The sequence below is a fragment of the Citrus sinensis genome, chromosome 5 (genome assembly GCF_022201045.2).
Source record: "Citrus sinensis cultivar Valencia sweet orange chromosome 5, DVS_A1.0, whole genome shotgun sequence".
Lineage (NCBI taxonomy): Eukaryota > Viridiplantae > Streptophyta > Magnoliopsida > Sapindales > Rutaceae > Citrus > Citrus sinensis.
In genome coordinates, this window is record NC_068560.1 from 1,975,280 (window position 1) to 1,994,937 (window position 19,658).

At 36.5% G+C, this 19,658-nt stretch overlaps 1 protein-coding gene, 1 long non-coding RNA gene and 1 pseudogene across 3 annotated transcripts in view; 1 reads left to right on the top strand and 2 right to left on the bottom strand.

The window, feature by feature from the left end:
* Positions 1 to 5,183, bottom strand: part of LOC127902566 (putative disease resistance RPP13-like protein 1) — a 92,522-nt gene extending 87,339 nt beyond the window's left edge. Inside the window, exon 1 of one of the 2 annotated variants that reach the window (XM_052442034.1) lies at positions 3,368 to 5,183. In XM_052442034.1, coding sequence (XP_052297994.1) covers positions 3,368 to 4,864 — 1,497 coding nt within the window. In that variant the 5' untranslated portion in view covers positions 4,865 to 5,183. Of the gene's footprint in view, positions 1 to 2,592 lie in introns of both variants that reach the window. The other variant, XM_052442033.1, reaches the window with a different exon arrangement.
* LOC127902572 (uncharacterized) lies at positions 329 to 2,066 on the top strand. Its single transcript, XR_008054987.1, has 2 exons — positions 329 to 1,231; positions 1,317 to 2,066. It is a non-coding gene; the product is annotated as an uncharacterized LOC127902572 (long non-coding RNA).
* A 6,784-nt stretch (positions 5,184 to 11,967) lies between the features above and the next one.
* Positions 11,968 to 18,236, bottom strand: LOC107175987 (DNA (cytosine-5)-methyltransferase 1B-like; annotated as a pseudogene).
* Between the last annotated feature and the right edge of the window lie 1,422 nt (positions 18,237 to 19,658).

The following is a 19,658-nucleotide window of genomic DNA, read 5'->3' on the forward strand; positions in this document are numbered from 1 at the left end:
CCTCCAGCCTTTATGCACTTCTCTGCTATCAACGGACAACTCCAAATCCATAATCGCAAAAGTGAGGAAGGCAGTCATCCTCTGTTCAATTATCAAAAACTCCTTTTACCATCCATTTCAACGCCTAATTTGAAAAAAGAAAATACTAATAATAATAAAATATTCCAGTCGTCCATCCTTTCACAAATCAAAAATATCACCAAAAACCAATTTCCAATCTATTTCAAAACAATTTTTGCCAAAGTCCTATCCTCCACGGCTAATTAATTCATACATTAATACAGTCCTCCTTTGCTGAATAATGCAAACCCGTTACGTTATTCTACCATTTCTTAAATTTAAAGCATTCCACCATTTAATAAAAAAAATTCGAAAACCCATTATATACAATACAAAAAGCCCACCGACACCAAACCATATTAATTTAAAATAGTTTTCAATTGAGTTTTGAATTTTAAAATTACATACACTGAAACACACCCGATTTAAAAAAATAATAATAACGCTAACAATAAAATATTTCAGCCGTCCTCTGCTGAGTCGTCATCAAAAACCAATTAACCATATATAGCAACAAGCGGTATATGGGTTAACAAGTCCCAATATTGTCCTCCATCCTTTCTGCACTTCTCTTCTATCAACGGACATCCCGAGATCCATAATTCCAAAAGTGAGGAAGGCAGGCCCTTCTCCGGAAAGTATTTGAGCTTGGGACATCCCCGGAGAACCAATTCAGTGAGGTTTCGAAGATCAATAATTGAAGAAGATAGGCGTTCCAGATTTGGAAAATCTTCAATCCGCAGAGATGTTAGAGTGGTAGGAAGACGAAGCACGGTCCCTAATCTTTTGTCCTCTAGTGGAAATGACACCATCATCGTGTCGTCATCGCATCCGTCGATTGTAAGATGTCGCAGAGAGGAGAATCTGTGAAATCCCCGGCCCCACTCAATCATTGACTTCCAAATCTCCATATTACCCCGAATAACAAGTGAATGAAGGTTGGTGGGAAGGCCATCTTCTTCAAGGCTTAGAAGCGCACCTCCTATTGTTAAGTCTTGAAGAGTGCTCAGATTGTGCAATCCCTTGGGTAAGGCCTTTAGTCTCTTACAATCATATATCTCCAGCGCCGTGAGTTTCGCACAAGGCAATCCCCCTCCGGGAAAGGACACCAGATTTCCACAACTGCCAATACTAATCTCTCGAAGCTGGTGGAGTTTATGTAAACCACTCGGTAAAATTTTCAGATTTTCACAATTATAAATACTGATTGTTTCAAGAGATGTGTTGTTGTCCAACCTTTCTGCTATTGACTCCAGCTTTGAACAATACCGAACACGAAGGGACTTAAGAGACGGAGGTAGATTGCCAACTTCAAGGGACTCAAGCGTGGCAGGTAACTCGTTTTTTGAAAATATACATGTCAGTGATGGACAATAGCGAATGCCTAAGTGCTCGAGAAGATATGAGGTGTACCTTCTGCTGCTGCTGCTACACTGGATGCCCTCTTCCACTGTCAAAGTCCTTATATTATCGCAATACCAGATCGTCAACATCTTAAGGCTCGATGGTAGCTGGACAGCAGCAATATATGTCAACGAACGGCAACCATGAATACTCAAGATCTCGAGAGACGAATTAGTGTCGCACATCCATGCCTCTGGTAACGATTTCAGTGCATCACATTCTCCAATCTGAATTTTCTTCAACTTGGAAGGCAGAGCAACCTCAGGAAAGGAAACAAGGGAACTGCACTTGAAGATTTCTATCTCTCTCAAGGAACTGAGGCTGAACGATGATTGTGGCAGCTTCACAAGGCCTTCGCAATAACTCAATATTAGATATTCAAGTCTGCACGACAACTGGCAGAGCTGCTGTTGTTGGTCTTTCTCTTCCTCCGCGACCAAGGATTGAAGTTTGGGACAACTTGTAATCGTCAGTCTTTTGAGAGAGCAAATGTCCTGCAGTAATTCGTTATGGCTCTTCCATATACATGTTTCATTTTGAATATTATTTATCTTCAATTCTTCCAGTTTTGGTATTCGCGGCTTCAATGGCCCTGCGAGAAACACTTGATTTGATGCATCTCTACAAACCACTGAATTCTGTGAGCCGAGATGATCAGTTGCACTTCTCCACACAACCTTTTTACATCCACCAATTTCCATTTTGCAAAGAGCTGGAAGACTCGTAATTGAAATGACAATTCTTTGCATTCTTGAATAACAAGCATCTCCAATGCAGGAAGGTGCTCTGGAAATGTTCCTTGCAGTTTAGAACATCTTAAAATGTGAAGCTCTCTCAATTTAGGAAACCGTTCAACTCCCTGACTGGATCCATGAGGAATCCAGTCTTCCCACTCTTGCAGGTCTTCAAAACGAAGAGTCTCCAAGCATGGAAATGGAATTGGAGAGTCATCCCCATAGAACTCTGAACCCAATCTCTTTACTCTACTCATTCCACGCACTGTAAGATGCTTTAGAGAGGGCAGTTGCCCGACAGACGGCAAGGCAGTACACATGCCGCAATCTTCAAATTTAAGTGTTACCAAATTTGATAATGAGGAATCTCCTAACCATGTTGGAAATTTCGTACCTCCATAGCCACAGACACAAAATTGTTCCAGATTTTTATGGGGTTTGAGCATGTCAAGCACGCCCATTTCAGTTTCTGCCTCCCTTGAAGATGAACCATCGGTGCTGCAAGTCCAATTAAGCGATAATTCTTTAAGGTTCTTCTTTCCATCCAACCGAGCCTCCTTTGCATCACCAATGTCTTTTACATTCTCTAATTTTGAAATTTCAAGTGCCCCACGAAGATGCATCAACAACTTTAGCTCTGATAACCCCGAACCACTGTCTTTTCCCACAACAAAATTACCCAGCGTTTGAAGACAAGTCAGCTTACCAATTCCTAGTGGCATTTCCTCCAGGGAATCTGTATTTGAATTATTGAGATGATGCAATTTGATGAGATTTCCCATGTCTGCACACAACTTCTTCAGTCGTCGACAGCCCTCCAACAGAAGGGTGTGCAAGTTGTAAAGCTTGCTGACTGATTCAGGCAGAGTTTTAATCTCAGTTCCAGACAGGTTGAGGTGCCTTAAATACCTCAAATCACCAACTGAATCCGGCAGCTCGGCGATGCGATATCCACGCAGAGAGAAGACCCTCAATCGTTGGAGTTTGAACAACTCAGTAAGAATGCTAGGAGCCAAGAATCCAGGCCAGCTACTTAACAACGTTACTGGTAAAAGAGTTCGCAAGTGTTGGATATCGCACAAGTCCTCAAACCTTTTAACACCATCGAAATCTCCACGAATGTACGACAAATGACGAAGATTTCTTGAAAAACTTTGCTGCTTGTTAACCTCTGAGATATACTCCATTCTGAAGTACATTTCCCCAGCAGCCCATTGAGCAAGGTCATTGACGAGGTCGTGCATCACAAATCGTGATATACTGTTGCTTGATTGCTGGAAAAAAGATCTTGCACGTAGCTCTTGAAAGAACTTTCGACCTAGATCTTCACTAGGATTCCCGCTCTCTCCGTGATCCAAGAAACCCGAAGCACACCATAATAAAATTATCTCCTCCTCTTCAAATTCGTAATCCTTTGGAAACAATGAGCAGTATGCAAAGCATTGTTTCAAAGTTGGAGGAAGATAATAATAGCTCACTGCAAGGGCTGGTATAATGCGACATCTCTCTTGTGGTAATTCCCATATCTTGCTACTGAACACATCTTCCCACTCACGTCTGTCATGTTTTCCACGTAAAAGTCCTCCCAGTGTTTTTGCTGCCAAGGGCAAGCCATTGCATTTGATCACTATCTTCTTGCCAATGTCCTCCAATGACTTATGAGAACTGAAATCTCTCGTTCCCAAAGAGTGCTGAGCAAACACAGACAGACAATCCTCAGTTGACAAGTTTTTCAATTCATAAGCTTGATCCGGGCTCATGATTTTTGCAACCTCTTGATTGCGAGTAGTGACAACAATCTTACTTCCCTGTGCGCCAGCTTCAAATGGAAGGCTGAGGTCGACCCAATCATTGTAATCCTCATTCCACACGTCGTCCAAAACTAGCAAAAATTTCTTTCCAAACAGGTGTTTCTTCAATTTCTCTTGAAGCAAATTTAAGTCTTGATTATCCACATTCTGGTCAGCAGCAATGGAAATTAGGATTGATTTTGTAAGCCTGAAAACATCAAAATCATCAGAGACGCAAGTCCATGCCTTGAGATCAAAATGATCCTCCACCTGCTTATCATTATAGACAAGCTGAGCAAGAGTGGTTTTACCCAGCCCGCCCATACCTATAATAGGAATAACAGAGAATCCACCATCATTTCTTGAATCATCCTTCAACAACAATTCAACAATTTCCTTCTTTTCTGTTTCCCTGCCAGAGACCTTGGCTTCATTCACCAAAGAGGTTGTGGGTAGTCTTTGCCTGTCTTTTTTGGACCTCCCAGCTGAACTTACGTTCAAACCCAGCGAGTCTTTCTGTGTTACAATATCTTGAAATCGGTCGTTGATCTCTTTGATTTTGGACATCATGGCGTAATCGAACTGAATCGATTGTGGAGTAAAAGTGGTGCAGCAAGTAGGAATGAGCTTCCGAAACTTACTTGTTCTTGTACGACTGCTACTGGGTTGATCCTGAGCCGCAGCTGGATCTCCATTTCCAAGCAGCAACTTCCTCCGGAAAGCCTCAGTTTGAAACTCATCCAACAAGTCTTCAACATCATAAGCCAAGTTCTGAAGCTTGCCAAGCCACTTCTTCACAAACTGATTAGTCGTCTTCTTCTCCTCAGCATCATCAAGCACCGCCTTGATCATCTGCAACATATTCGCCCACTTCATCAGATCGGCCTTGATGTGCTCTTGGCGTGCAAAAAACAGAATCCCCTCTGAAGCTAACTTATTGACCAGCAAATCAACGGATGCCGTAAGGATTGCCTCTCCGATGATTGACTTTTTTTTTTCTTTCTTCTCTCTTTTTTTTTTTTGGGGGGGGGGGGGGGGGGGGGGCGCAAAGAAAGAAGCAGAATTTTGAGTTTTGAAAAGCAAAATGATAAAATTGAACAGAAAGTGTGAAGGGTCAAGCAAAATGAATGTACCAAGTCTTCCACTTGTTGTTTATTCCAGGAAAGGGAAAATAAAAACAGAGCCCACCACCCATTAATAATTTAGCAATTCACCAATCACCGGTCACCACCACTTGTTACCAGATTCAATAAATATAAAATCGCACGTTGATATTTGTAGGGCCAAGCAACATTAATCCAATGTCCGGTAAATGCTGAATAAAGAGAAAAATGGAATGTATCTGCTACGGACCTTCGCTTTACAAGTCTTCAAAGTCATAATAATTACTTTATTTTTTGAATTAATTTCCATGCTAAAACGAAGACTTAAAAGTACACTACAATTTTTTATAATCACAATGATAATTCTGACTATCATGTTATATTAATATGGTGTCAAAATAAATTATGACAAAGTTTTAGTCCAATATAATAAATTCGACTTATTTATTAAATATATATATTTAATAAAAGAATAACACAATTAATATGTTATCAATCAAATAGAAACTCTAATGTGAAAACAAAATCGGCCCCCACCATCATCAACAATTTAGCAAGCTTCACTTTATTACACTACAAGTGAAAACAAAAACAGCCGCTACCACCATCAATAATTTAGCAAGCTTCAAATGCTTGTGCTTGTCTGCTTGACGAACTGGGCATGGGTGGACCAGGCATCATTGAGCAATTCCAAAAAAATTTTAAAAAAATATCAGTGTCCAGCAAAGAAAATTCATCTTTTGAGAGATAAATTAAACATAAATATTTAGATGTTTCTAAATGATTGAATAATGATATTATTGGTATTTATAAAATTTTAAGATGCTATAATTATGTGGGGGACATATATTTATGGTTATAGAAAATGGCGGTAAAAATGGTACAAATCTAATATAATAAAAATGTATAAATTGTAGTAAATTAATGTTTACTTCAACGTACGTTATAAACATCGCTTTCCTTAATACGTTATTTGCTCCCATCGATTGAGTTATGCATATGAATTAAGTAAATATGCATCTAAGATACAATAAAGCGTTGATTTGTTTGTTTACGTTGTACATCAATGAAAGCAAACATGAATATTCTTGAATGTTATAAGCCTAACAAGAATTAATATATTATTCTTACAAAAAAAATATATGTTAGATATTTGATGCATAAAAAATAAATGTTAATCGATGAAATTCTTTTGAAGAAAGAGGACTACAAAAAAAACGGTGTAGGATCATTTTATTCATGTCTAATTGACATTTATTTTTTATGAATGTAGGGGTATTTTGGTAATTTTATGGACACAAGCGTTATATGTTGTGGATAGATGTTCGTTTTGAACTACAATGCGTGTGGTTAGTCGTATTTCACATTTATGAAAAGTAATTATGTTGTTTCCTTGATTAGGAGAAACTGCGAATGAGAACCAAGCCGTTGATATGAACAATAGTCGAGTTTAAGTATTGTCACTATGAGTGAAATATGCAAACCCATTTTCATATTTTATTATGATTTTAGAGTGTAGTAAACCACATTTGCAAAATAAGATCTTAATGCTCTAATTTAATGATTTCTAGAATAAATTTGATTTACGTATTGGTACATTATTAAAAAATTTATGATTATTGGTTTTCCCTATCGATTTTGAGTAATGCATAATAGTACTTTGAGGAAAAGAAAAGTAAATTTAATGTTAATGGAAAGAAAAAAAAGACTTAATGTACGATTAAAAATGTGTCATTTATGTGTATAAAAATTTGTTATTAAAATCATGAGACAATACCCTCTCCATCTAGTTACAATGATACAGATAAGATGAGAGCCCTTTGGGGCCCCTCTGAACACATAGAGAGATTAATAGGTTGTGTTTTTTAGCGCTTTTGCCTTTTGGAGGCTTATGCATGTTGTATGATAATAAAAAAGATTCAAGATACAGATAAGATAGAGGCCTTTGGGTCTGTCTAAGTGCACATAGAAGCTTTGGATCGTGTGCTTGGGTGCTTTTGTCCTTTAAGGACTATTTTATGCATGCAGTATGATGAGATATGATGATATATATGAGATAGCACTTCATTGATCTATCCTTTGTAGCTCCAGGCATGACAATGCCCGAATAGTATGTCATTGCACTGCCCATATGAGGTCCAGGTACGACAAGATCATTTACTTGTTTAGTGACAATTTAAGAATAAAGTATTCTATGTGATCTTTTGATGTGTATTACGTACAGTATAATGTATTCTTCAATGACAATTGTTTGATTTAATATAGAAGCATCTAATCCACCAAAGGATAGACAAGGGACTTGACATGAAAATAAATACAGACACAAACATAGACATTTACTCCTCCAATGATTGTTTCAATATCTTTTATTCTTGATATTTGCTCACTTTTACAAAATATAAATCTGCTAGTAAATTTTTTGTACCTTAAACAGTTTTATGACTTGTGAGAAAAAAACTATTTAAAAAAAAATATTGCAAAGAAAAATAAAAAAAAAACTGCTAAAGAGATAAAATAATGTCAGAATGCTGACAAAAATAATGTTAAAATTAACTCGTTTTAATGTGTTGACAATTGAGTGATTACAATGAGCCCGACTCAAATATTATATGACTATATTCAACTAGATCACATATAAAATTTGATTACCTTCATTATTATAAGATGTTATTTGATTAATACAAATTAATTCAAATCTGATATGTTAAGTAGAGAATAACAATGTTTTAGATCATTGTTTACAATACATGGATAAACTGGGTAATTAGTTAAAGACCTGTAAACCAAAAATGGATTTATGTATTCATCTTATCTCCACATTATATGTTGATGCTTTCATTTCCACTCGTCCTTTAGTTTCTTCTCAATGCAAATGCCAGGATAGGTGGAACAACATTTCCAATGTGCATTGGTTCTGGCCAAATTTTTCATTTAAACAGTTGCACGAACCTTGATCCAGTGCTGATCACAATCTTGTAAGAAGATACGCACAAATCTTATATCAGCACTAAATCCAAATCTCAATAGCAGATATCAAAATAGCGATAAGACTTACTTGAGATCAATCGCACATTCACGAACTTTCACCGATTGTATCTCTAACTGTTATTGCACGGAAATGAGCGCCATTTGGTAACTTGGCATTAAGCTCAGGACCGGCAAAGACGTGCATTGGTTCTGGCCATTCCGGCATTTTTTCCTCAGGTGAAGCTGCCCATATGAATGCTTGTTTACGACATGTAAACACATCGTATGCTGCTGCTTCCAATGCATCAAACCTCACCTATAATAACAACAATAAATAGATAAATAATCTAATAGGAGGTGATTGTACATATACCGACAATAGGGTTTATTTTAACTATGACACAATTGCACAACTAATTCCCAGATTAAGGCTCAATTTCGGACTGGTTCCGCAATTAAAAAGTTTTTCATAAGGACTCTCAATTATGATTTGGAAGTTAAAGATAATTTTCCTCCACAATTGTTTGATGAAATTCTATTTGATCTTGGCCAGGACTTGATCGAGTGTTTTCAATCAACTTTCTTTGGCTAGTCACTCAAGTTTAAACCCTGTAAGTGGTATGAACCTAAGAAATTGATTCAGGCTTTTTGCACCACCCCACAACTTACTATTTATTCAAACATATTTACTTTAAAAGTCAGGGCATCTTGATATAGGCACCCCTTTGTTAAGTTAAATTAATATCGGTGGGTGAGATTTATAATAATAGACAGCAATAACATACCACAACTTCTTTATGGACATGCAATCCATCGGTCGTAGCAGAACTAGCTGACAGCGCCTGCAGGGCACATGCAATTATATTTTGATCAGTGTTCACGAAGCTACAGCATTGTAAATAACAGATCATGGCTTAATTAAGTAATTACCTGAAGGTGATTAAATAATTGAGAATGAAATTATATTATTAAGCAAAGACATATGCTAAATTACCCCATTTATCTGTTAGAAATATCGTCTTGAGAGCAAATGGCGGCACTAACGAGGCTTGCTCAATTTCGGCCTGCAAGGCTGCATGTCTGATAAGAGTGGAAACATAGTGCCTTTAGCTAAATCGTAGAATGTTAAATCTGATCCTACTGAATATGGAGAGTGATTCATATACGCAGTCTTCACGAATATATAGTTGTTAATTACAGGAGAAGTTGCAATATGAAGTTAATTTGAAATTTATATTTCTCACCTCAAATAATTTCTGGTAAATCGCTGATTCGATAATGTCAAACTTTCTTTATGATCATCATCTTCTTCTTGGTCTTCGCCTTCCGATGTTCCTATTTCTGATGTTTCTCCACATTTTCTTCCTCTTTTAACAACTTTCGTTGAAGATTTTGTCAGAAATATCATTGTGAGAAGAGTATTTCTAAAGTTTACAACTTGGAAATGAGACCTTATGTGATATGTACATGAAGGATAGAGTACATGCCAGTATTTATAAGAAACAATGTGGTGGTTTTAAAGAGACTAGTGGTGGTTTTAAAGAAACTAAATAAAGTTTATTATTTAATAAAAAGTCAAATACAAATCCCGAAGAATCCGCTGTATAATCTGACAGGATCTGGAAAACGGAGGCACATGCATGGCAATATCATTACTTTGTAAGACTGGATTATTTTTATAAATTTTTATCCAAAGAAACTAAATAAAGTTTATTTTTTTATAAAAAGTCAAATATAAATCCCGAAGAATCCGCTGTATAATCTGAAAGGATCTAGAAAACCGAAGCACATGCATGGCAATATCATTACTTTGTATGACTGGATTATTTTTATAAAGTTTTATCCAAAGAAACTAAATAATGTTTATTATTTAATAAAAAGTCAAATACAAATCCCGAAGAATACGTTGTATAATCTGACAAAATCTAGAAACTGAGGCACATGCATGGCAATATCATTACTTTGTACGACTGGATTATTTTTATAAATTTTTATCCAAAGAAACTAAATAAAGTTTATTATTTAATAAAAAGTCAAATACAAATCCCGAAGAATCCGCTGTATAATCTGACATAATCTGAAAAACGAAGGCACATGTATGGTAATATCATTACTTTGTACGACTGGATTATTTTTACAACTTTTTTATCCAAAGAAACTAAATAAAGTTTATTATTTAATAAAAAGTCAAATACAAATCCCGAAGAATCCGCTGTATAATCTGACAGAATCTGAAAAACGAAGGCACATGTATGGTAATATCATTACTTTGTACGACTGGATTATTTTTACAACTTTTTATCCAAAGAAACTAAATAAAGTTTATTATTTAATAAAAAGTCAAATACAAATCTCGAAGAATCCGCTGTATAATCTAACAAAATCTGGAAAACAGAGGCACGTGTATGGCAATATCATTATTTTGTATGACTGGCTTATTTTTACAAAGTTTTATCCAATCCCTTGTTTGATGCCAGTAAATCAATATTTAAATATATAGTTATTTTGTTATGTTATTTGATTTTAACTATTAATGTCAATATTGGAATATATCTTTATATTGAACTAATAAAACAATTGTATAAAGACATTTGAATAAACTTAATTACGAATTTTGAATTCATGATGTAAGATAGCATTTGATTTTTAATCTGAAATCTGAGTGGGGTCTGAATTTGGCTGAAATATGAATTTTTTTAAATTGCATATGTTTAAATGACATGTTTACTTTCTCTTTTTCAATATCCAAATATAAGTGGCATCTTTTTTTTTTTATAAATCAAAAACATCCAAAGTATGATTATTTAACATTTATGTTTTTGTAAGAATTATTTATACTTATTATAAATTTTAAGAGTTAAATACGTGCACATTACAATTAAAATCAAACATACGTAGAGTTGAGTAATTGATCTTTAAATAAAAATATTATTACATTACTCCAAATACAAAATTGATTCAAACTTATTATACTAATTAAAATGTGAATAAATTTAAATTTAATTTTATAATTTACATCCTCTTTTTTACCATTTAAAATTGTAAAAGCCCATTCGCCCAAACCTAGTCTTAATTATCTGTACATAAGTGTAAAGGCCCATATGTTCTTAAGAAGTGTTAAGTTTTCATAAACCCATAAGTGAATGGAGAAGTGCAATGCCCCAAATTCAAGCCAGAGTTATAACTGACTAACTGTTGGCAGATCTGTATAATCCTTTTAAAACAATTCTCTAATTATATTAAAAGACGAAATAAATCTAATTAAATTCTCATATTTCTCTCTCTCTCTCTATAAGTTTCTTTTTCTAGTTCACTACTCCCACACAACTACACCAAAGTCTTTTATATTTTTTTATTTTTTCTCAAACACTTTGTATATTACATAATAACTATTTAAGTCCATTTTTAGATCTACTCAATTCAAGTATATAGAATTTTCTTTTTAGTTACATATATATGATTTAAACTTTCAAAATTTTGTAAAAACAATATCCCTAATATGAGGTTTGTGGAAGAAGTTAAATATTTTTTTAATAAAAAAGAAACTGAAATTTTAAAAAAGAGTTTTTGAAAACTTAAAATAGGTTTTGAGAAAAAGGGGGGGGGGGGGTTTGAGAAAAAAAAATTATAAGGTGCTATTAGTTCCACTCTTCAAGCAAAGATACACAGACCTTTACTCTTCCAAATAAATTTTGCGGTGAATTTTATTGTTGGCTAATCACATTGATATGAGTGTGAATATGAAAAGGATAAAATTTATAATAAAGAATTATATGAACTATATTTTAAAGAGAAAATATATTTTTAAAACTATGAAAATTTTCTTACAAATATGAGCTAGGGAGATAGATTGAAGAGGTTACATATCATCAATCTAGTTACTTCAGAAAATGTGGCCCAATGTCTTCAGATGGGTTAGTGTTGGTGTGTGACTAAGAAATAGGCCGAAGTTGTAAAAATAAAAAATAAAAACAGTAGGTTTTCATATCAACAAAGAACAGTTATTTCACAGAACACATGAATATCTCTGTGATGTTGATGCTTTCATTTCTACAGCTTCCTTTAGTTTCCTCCCCAGTGCAAACGCCAGAGGAGGTGGAACAGCATTTCCAATCTGCCGATGCTTGTGTTGGATGTCACCAACAAATTTATAGCTATCGGAGAAACCATGCGGGAATCAAGAGAGCAGGGTAACATGACAGCAGAAACAGTCGGCAAAATTTATCTTGTTTGATTCAATAATTAGCTTGTCAAGTTCAAAGTGTCACCGATGCTGCATGAAAAATTATTTTTGGTCATTCTGCTTTTTCATCATTCCAACTAACTGCAGATATTTACATATATAGCCCAAAAGACTTACTTGTGATCGAGCACACTCACGGACTGTGATTATTCTATCCTGATCTGGGTGAAAACAGGTTCCGACCATACCCATCGGATGAGGATCGGTAACGGAGGTTGGAAAATTTCCTTCCCAGTCCAACCTTCCGAACAGACCCTTCCATTGATTATGCTTTTCAGCTGTATTGGGTAAGCACCAGGGTATTAAATCTACAACCTGTCCGTTAGACAATCGAACCTGGAGGGGGAATTTGAAAAGGAAAATGTTTAAAACCAAAGCAATTATGAAATGATAATTTCAGTTAGATCTAAAAGAAAAAACTATACACCTTCTCACTAGGAAGAACACGCCAATCGGAACCAGGCTGTTTTGGGATCTTTTGACACCTAATAAGGTTCAGCTCACTCATTGCCTTTGATATATGATCATTTAAGACCAGCATATCTGCTCTGATTTTCTTTTGAAACCATGACACAGGTTCACTTTTATACTGCACGGTAGGAAAATACAAGAAACAAGACCTTTGGTAGAAGGAACAACAATAAAGATAAAATGAGCATCACAGACAGGTGAAGAAAACCCCACTTCCATGGTTGTTACAGAAGCCCCATTGCCAACAGCTGGGAGGTCTCCAATTGTATCTCTAACTGTTATTGCACGAAAAGGAGCACCATTTGCGGTGCTTCGAACAGCAGCATAATGGGAATTTCTTGCTAACTTGACCTTAAGCTCAGGGCCAGTGAACACATGCATTGGCTCAGGCCATTCTGGGAGGGTTTCCTCAGGTGATGCTGCCCATATGAATGCACGTTTACGAGACTGAGACATGCCATATGCTCCTGCTTGCAGGACACCAAATCTCACCTACAACAACAAAATTGGATGAATAATTTATATAAGCTACATGATACTTTCACAATTTTCAGATTAAATTGACTAATGAAATGGAGAAACAAATTCAGGGAATTTTGATAGGTATCCCTCCATAAAGTTATGAGTGAGTAAATCAAAGATGGTATCTACCTGATAACCCATCTGGAGGAGAGAAGCCAGAGTTAGGCGAAATGTTTGCCCTTTGTTAAATGATGTAAAGTTCCTTACATTCTCCAGAAGGAAAAATCTGGGGCGGAAATAATCAGCAAAAGACAACGATGCTAAGATCATTTCACATTGAACTTTGCTCCAAGAGCCTTGATTAAACCTATTCATTCCAGAAAATCCCTGGAAATAACAAAGAACCAATAGCTAAACTTAATAAGTCTTTTGTACACATTTATTGTTAGAATTGCTTACAAAATAAATCCTAGAAGTAAACTGGAGGATTGATCGACGTACCTGACAAGGAGGCCCTCCACTGATGAAATCCACTTGTCCTGGCCGAGGCAAACTCTTAATTGTCTCTTCATCAAGTTCTGCTGCTAGCTCAGAAGCTTCAGGAGTTGAAATACAGTCGTCAGCATCCCCACATGCTGACATGATAGCCCTGCATTTGATTCATTGATTTACTGAAGATATAAGAGTTGATTAAAAAGCAATTATCACCGAATCGAACATAAAGCCATGAGTTATTATACTTAAATGAAAGCAAACATCAACCTCAGGATCACATTGCAGTTGTTAATAAACACCAAAGCTTCTGGATGATTAACCTTGAATGCTTCTCCTGCTGGTTGCTCATACTCTATTGCCCAGTTGGTTATCGACACACCTTTAGTTGGATATTTGTCAGTCAAAATAGACCTAAATCGGTTTACTTGCTCACGGAACTTTGAAAGTTACCTGCTTGCTGTAGGCCATCAGATAAGCCACCACAACCTGCGAAAATATCTAAGGTGGCTAAGCGATTCTTATGGAGAGCATCCGTCTGTTTGTCAACAGCACCATCATGCTTTTCCTCTTTACATTTCCCATTTATCTTTCTACAAGCAGTATCATCAGCCACACTCTCTTTTAGCACACTAGTCTCGATGTGAGGCGGCAACTGGCCATTATACAGACATTACAGTCAGCATAAGAAGAAACCACAGTTTAATAAACATAATTCACATGAATCTAGTTAAGGAAATGAATTAAAGGGAAAATGAGTAAATATAAACTACCTGCTTGATGGTTCCTTTATCAGGATCGTATAAATGTTCGCAGAAGAAAATATGCTCAAAGATGGTGGGGCTATCCGAAGGGGCAAGATCATGCTTCTTTCTAATGTCACATTTGCCTTCTACTCCAGTAACAGGAACTGTGAATACTAGTTTACTGTAATAAACCTAAAGATTCAATAGCAAAGACACTGTGTATAAGATCCACAATAACATAATAACACCAAAAAGTCAAATAGAAACTTTGTATCACAGAAAATATAAGACAAAAGAATACGTAAAATGTTTAGATTTTACTCCATTCAATAAAAAAGAAATGTTTAGATCGGTTCCTCGAACATACTTACTTCTCTAATGTCAGAGTAGTATGCTTTCTCCTCTGATATGTCCTCGGGTCTGAAAAATCTCCGAACTTTAACCTCAGTGGATTCAGGGCAAGCTTTTGTGGAAGTCTCTGGTACTTCAATACCTACCAACTGACAAACAACATATGCTTTCATCCCTTCGTTTCTAAATGCATCTCGGTTCCTACCTTTATCAGCAAAATGATGGTGAGCTACGTAGACATAATCATGAACATGGAACTCCGTTCCTTTGAGAGTGAAACCATTTCTGTTCAAATTTACCTTGAAAACATCCTTCTCCCTCTCAGTTTCCTTTATTTTACAAGAACCCAAACCCCTGTTCCAAGTCCCATGGTATCTTTTGGAAGCTTAAAGAAAGCACCTCTCTCAGGCCAGTACAAGCTTTTACAATAATATTCCAAGGGGAATTGATCAATTCTTTGATCCTCTGCTCTTTCACGAACAATCTTGTCCTTGCAAGCATTAGTCTTCCGATGTTGATGCCCCCAAGGAATCAATAAGATTTCAACTGCCACAACTTCTTTAACATCTTCCAGTTCAATTTCCAGGCAATCATTTGTCAAAAAAACCTCATTAGCATCTGCAGTATTACCAAGAAATGTTTCAGAGCCTCTTAGCATGTGTCTGCCATGAACCATCTTTCTTGAATCTGACTTTTCAAACATAAACTCTACAAAATATATTGAAGGCAAATGATCTGAATCTGCAGTTTCAACCAGCACGCAACCACCAACATTAACCACATTGCCACAAACAATGGCACGTTTGTAAAGAGACTCACCGAAACATGTTTTTCTTATTAACTCCCCATCCCATTTCGTAGCCTTCGAAGAGCAAGGTGGCTTAACACTTTTTGCAGAGAAACAAAATTTCTCCATATTCTTGTCAACTTGCATCTGTTCCACTTTAATGTCTTCGGGATATTCCTCACTATTTTCTCCATGTTCTTCATCGAGTTCTTCATCCACTTTCACTTCATGGATATATGCCTCCTTTGTATCTTCAGGCAAATAATTTGAGTAAAACTCTTCCCAAATCCTCTTTATCAATCTTGTGGTTGTTGCTTGCATTACCTTGTTTTTTGATGCTCTCAGATTTGAATTTATTTCCTTCTTCAGCACCACCTTTTTCTTCACCAAAGACCTGGTGTGGTGTCTTTCCTCCATTTTTTCAAAAAGACCAGACACAAATGCACACTTGCTGATCCTTTTATTAGGAAGATCTGCAAATTGTTGGAGTATGATATGTCCATGAACCACCACATACCTTTCAACTTCTGTGGGATTGGAAGAAATATAAGCAGGATTAGTCTTACTGAACTTGGACACTTTTTTTATTACATCTGCAAACGAGAGTCGAGATGCTCGACTCTGATTGTTCAACATTGTAATGAGGGCAATAGCAAGCCTCACAGTTTTTAGAACTGGTTTGTACCATGCTGCATACTGCTTTGATGGCCTTCCAAGCCTATACCTGAAAACAAAATCGCAAATTTGATAAGAACTAACACTGAGAAGATAAAGAGTACAAAAAGGCAAGCTTAAGCACTAGTACCACCACCAAACCTCTTGATAGTATATGGATATAGATGCATACCAGGAAATATCTGTCCGAACTGATATGGAAACGAACGAATATCCAAATTCGATCATCCATTCCTGTATTGCACTCAAATATACTGGTTTTCCCCCAACATTCTCTGCCACAGATGAAGACTGATCAAAATTAGCATCAACACATAATCCACTTGAATCACCAATTGTCATAATCCCGGACCCAAAGATGGTAATATCATTATCAGCACATGGTTTATGGCTTAGCAAAATTAATTCTGTGGTGTGTACCACATTGGCCACTTCCTTTTTTATGTTGCATATTTGTTGATTCAAAGAAATAGTACTTTTGTATCCACCAAACTTACTTTATTAATATTCTTCATCATTTTGGTTAATGGCTTAGCAAATGTAGGAGAAGGAGTTAGCCAAAATAAATTACTTTCTCTTATATTAATTGTTATGGCAAACGAGTTTATTTCACTCTCTTAAACAAGAATTAAGCAACCCACGAAACCAGAATTGATAAAAAACAAGATTACGAAAAAGAACAAAGAAGAACAGAGCAATCAAAGATTCTCAACACACCAAGAAACTAACGTGGTTCAGCTCTACAAAGGAACCTACATCCACGGTTGTAAAAGCCAGCAAGGGCAGAAGCTTTATTGAACAAGAAGATGATGGATTACAACTGAGTCACCAATTACAGAATAAAACCTTTCTAATCTTTAGCGTTTTCTCTCTGTAATGCTTAAGTGTTTCTCTCTAACTAACTTCGGCTTCACAAATCTCCACCTTAGTTCTAATCTGTTTATGCCTCTCCCTTCACTGCAACACAGCACCAGTAAGCTTGTTTCACAAGCTAACACTCCCAATCAGATTCAGTAAGTCCCTGAACCTGACTGATGGCAAAGGCTTGGTTAACATGTCAGCTGGATTGACTTCAAATGGCACCTTAACCACATTCACTACTCCTTTGTTGATTTCATCCCTTATGAAATGCATTCTAACATCAATATGTTTAGTTCTCTCATGATACTTAGGATTTTTACTTAGCTGAATAGCACTTAAGCTATCACAGCCAACTATAACCACTTCTTGTTTAAACCCCAATTCAGAGACCAGCCCTCTCAGCCATATTGCCTCCTTGACAACTTCTGTAAGTGCAATATACCCATTTCACTGCATTCCATTGATCCTTCCCTGGATTCCCCATAAACCTACTGATGACTCCAACTCCAAGAGCCAAGTCAAGTCTGGTGCATACCATGGCATACATGATGCTGCCAACTGCACTGGAGTAAGGTATCTCCCTCATATAGTTAAAATCATCATCAGTTGTAGGTTCCAGTGACTTAGATAACTGGAAGTGAGCTGACAGATGTGTTGAAACAGGTTTTGAATCTTCCATATTGAACTTGGTTAACACCTTCTTCACATAATCAGCTTGAGATAGATACAAAACTTTGGATTCCCTATCTCTTATTATCTGCATACCTAGAATTTTTGTAGCTGCACCCAAATCCTTCATTTCAAACTCAGTGCTAAGCTCCACCTTAAGTTTCTTTATTTCTTCCTTTTGATTGCATGCAATAAGCATGTCATCCACATAAAGAAGCAAATAGATGCCTCCACCACTTGATAAGAGTTTATAATACACACAGTTATCAAATTTGCTTCTGCAGTACCCATGGCTTATCATGAACTCATCAAACTTCAAATACCATTGCCTTGGGGATTGCTTGAGGCCATACAAGCTCTTCTTCAATAAGCACACCTTGTCCTCTGATCCTTTCTCAATGAACCCTTCTAGCTGTGCCATAAAAATTTATTCATCAAGGCTGCCATGTAAGAAGGCAGTTTTAACATCCATCTGCTCCAGCTCCAGGTCATGATATGCAGAGAGGGCCAACAGCAACCTAATGGAGCTGTATTTAACTATAGGTGAGAACACTTCATTGAAGTCAACTCATTCTCTTTGTGTGAATCCCTTTGCCACAAGTATGGTCTTATGTCTTGGTGGTTCATTTTCTGAAGCTCCAGCCTTCAATTTGAAAATCCACTTGCTGCCAACTAGTTTCTTGTTAGGTGGTTTGTTCACTAAGATCCAGGTATTATTCTTCTTTAGAGAGATTATTTTATCCTGCATTGCAGCATACCATTTCAGTTTATCACCACAACACATAGCTTCTTTATAGCTCAAAGGCTCTCCACCATTTATTTCACAGCTACTGTCAATGCATAGGAAATGAGGTTAGCTATGCCATACTTCATTGGCATTTTGATGGCTCTCCTCTCCCTATCCCTAGCAAGTTGATATGTTTCCAGTTCTGATGGATTCTTTCTTTCCTTAGATTGGTCTGATGGCTGCTCAGAAGTTTTACAACTATCAGAATGCTCCACCTTCTGTCTAGCACTTTCTTGTTCCTCTGTTTCAGTAGCTTCAATCTCAGTTTCTACCTTTGACTGAAGCATTTTCTCTTCATCAAAGGTGACATCCCTGCTGATTAGTATTCTGGATGGTTTCCCATTGAGGGTTCATATTTTGAATCCTTTTATGCCCTCTGGATAACCCAAAAAATACCCTTTGACAGCCTTTGGTTCAAGCTTTCCTTGTTTTATATGTGCATAAGCTGGACACCCAAAGATCCTCAGATTGGTCAAGTCTGGTGGCTTCCCTGACCAAAGCTCCTGAGGTGTCTTGAAACCTAGAGCTGAGGATGGACTTCTATTTATCAAATAGGCAGCTGTAGTCACTGCTTCAGCCCAAAAACCTTTTGATAAGTTTGCATTCAGTAGCATATATCTTACCCTTTCTATTATGGTTCTGTTCATTCTTTCTGCTAGCCCATTTTGCTGTGGAGTGTAGGTGACAGCTCTATGCCTTGCAATGCCCTTTGATTTATAGAAGTCTTCAAATTCTTTACTGCAATACTCCATCCCATTGTCTGTTCTAAGCCTCTTTATCTTCTTTTCAGTTTGATTCTCAATGAGAGTTATCCACTCTTTAAACTTTCCTAGTGCTTCATTTTTGTGTTTTAACACATAAATCCAAACTTTCCTAGAGAAGTCATCTATAAAGGACACAAAGTACCTTGCTCCACCTAAAGATGGCACTTGTGAAGGCCCCCAAAGGTCTGAGTGAATGTAATCTAAGGTCTGCTTGGTTTCTTTTCTCCCCAAACTGAATTTCAGTCTTGTGGCCTTCCCAAATACACATTTCTCACAGAATTTTAAGGAAGTA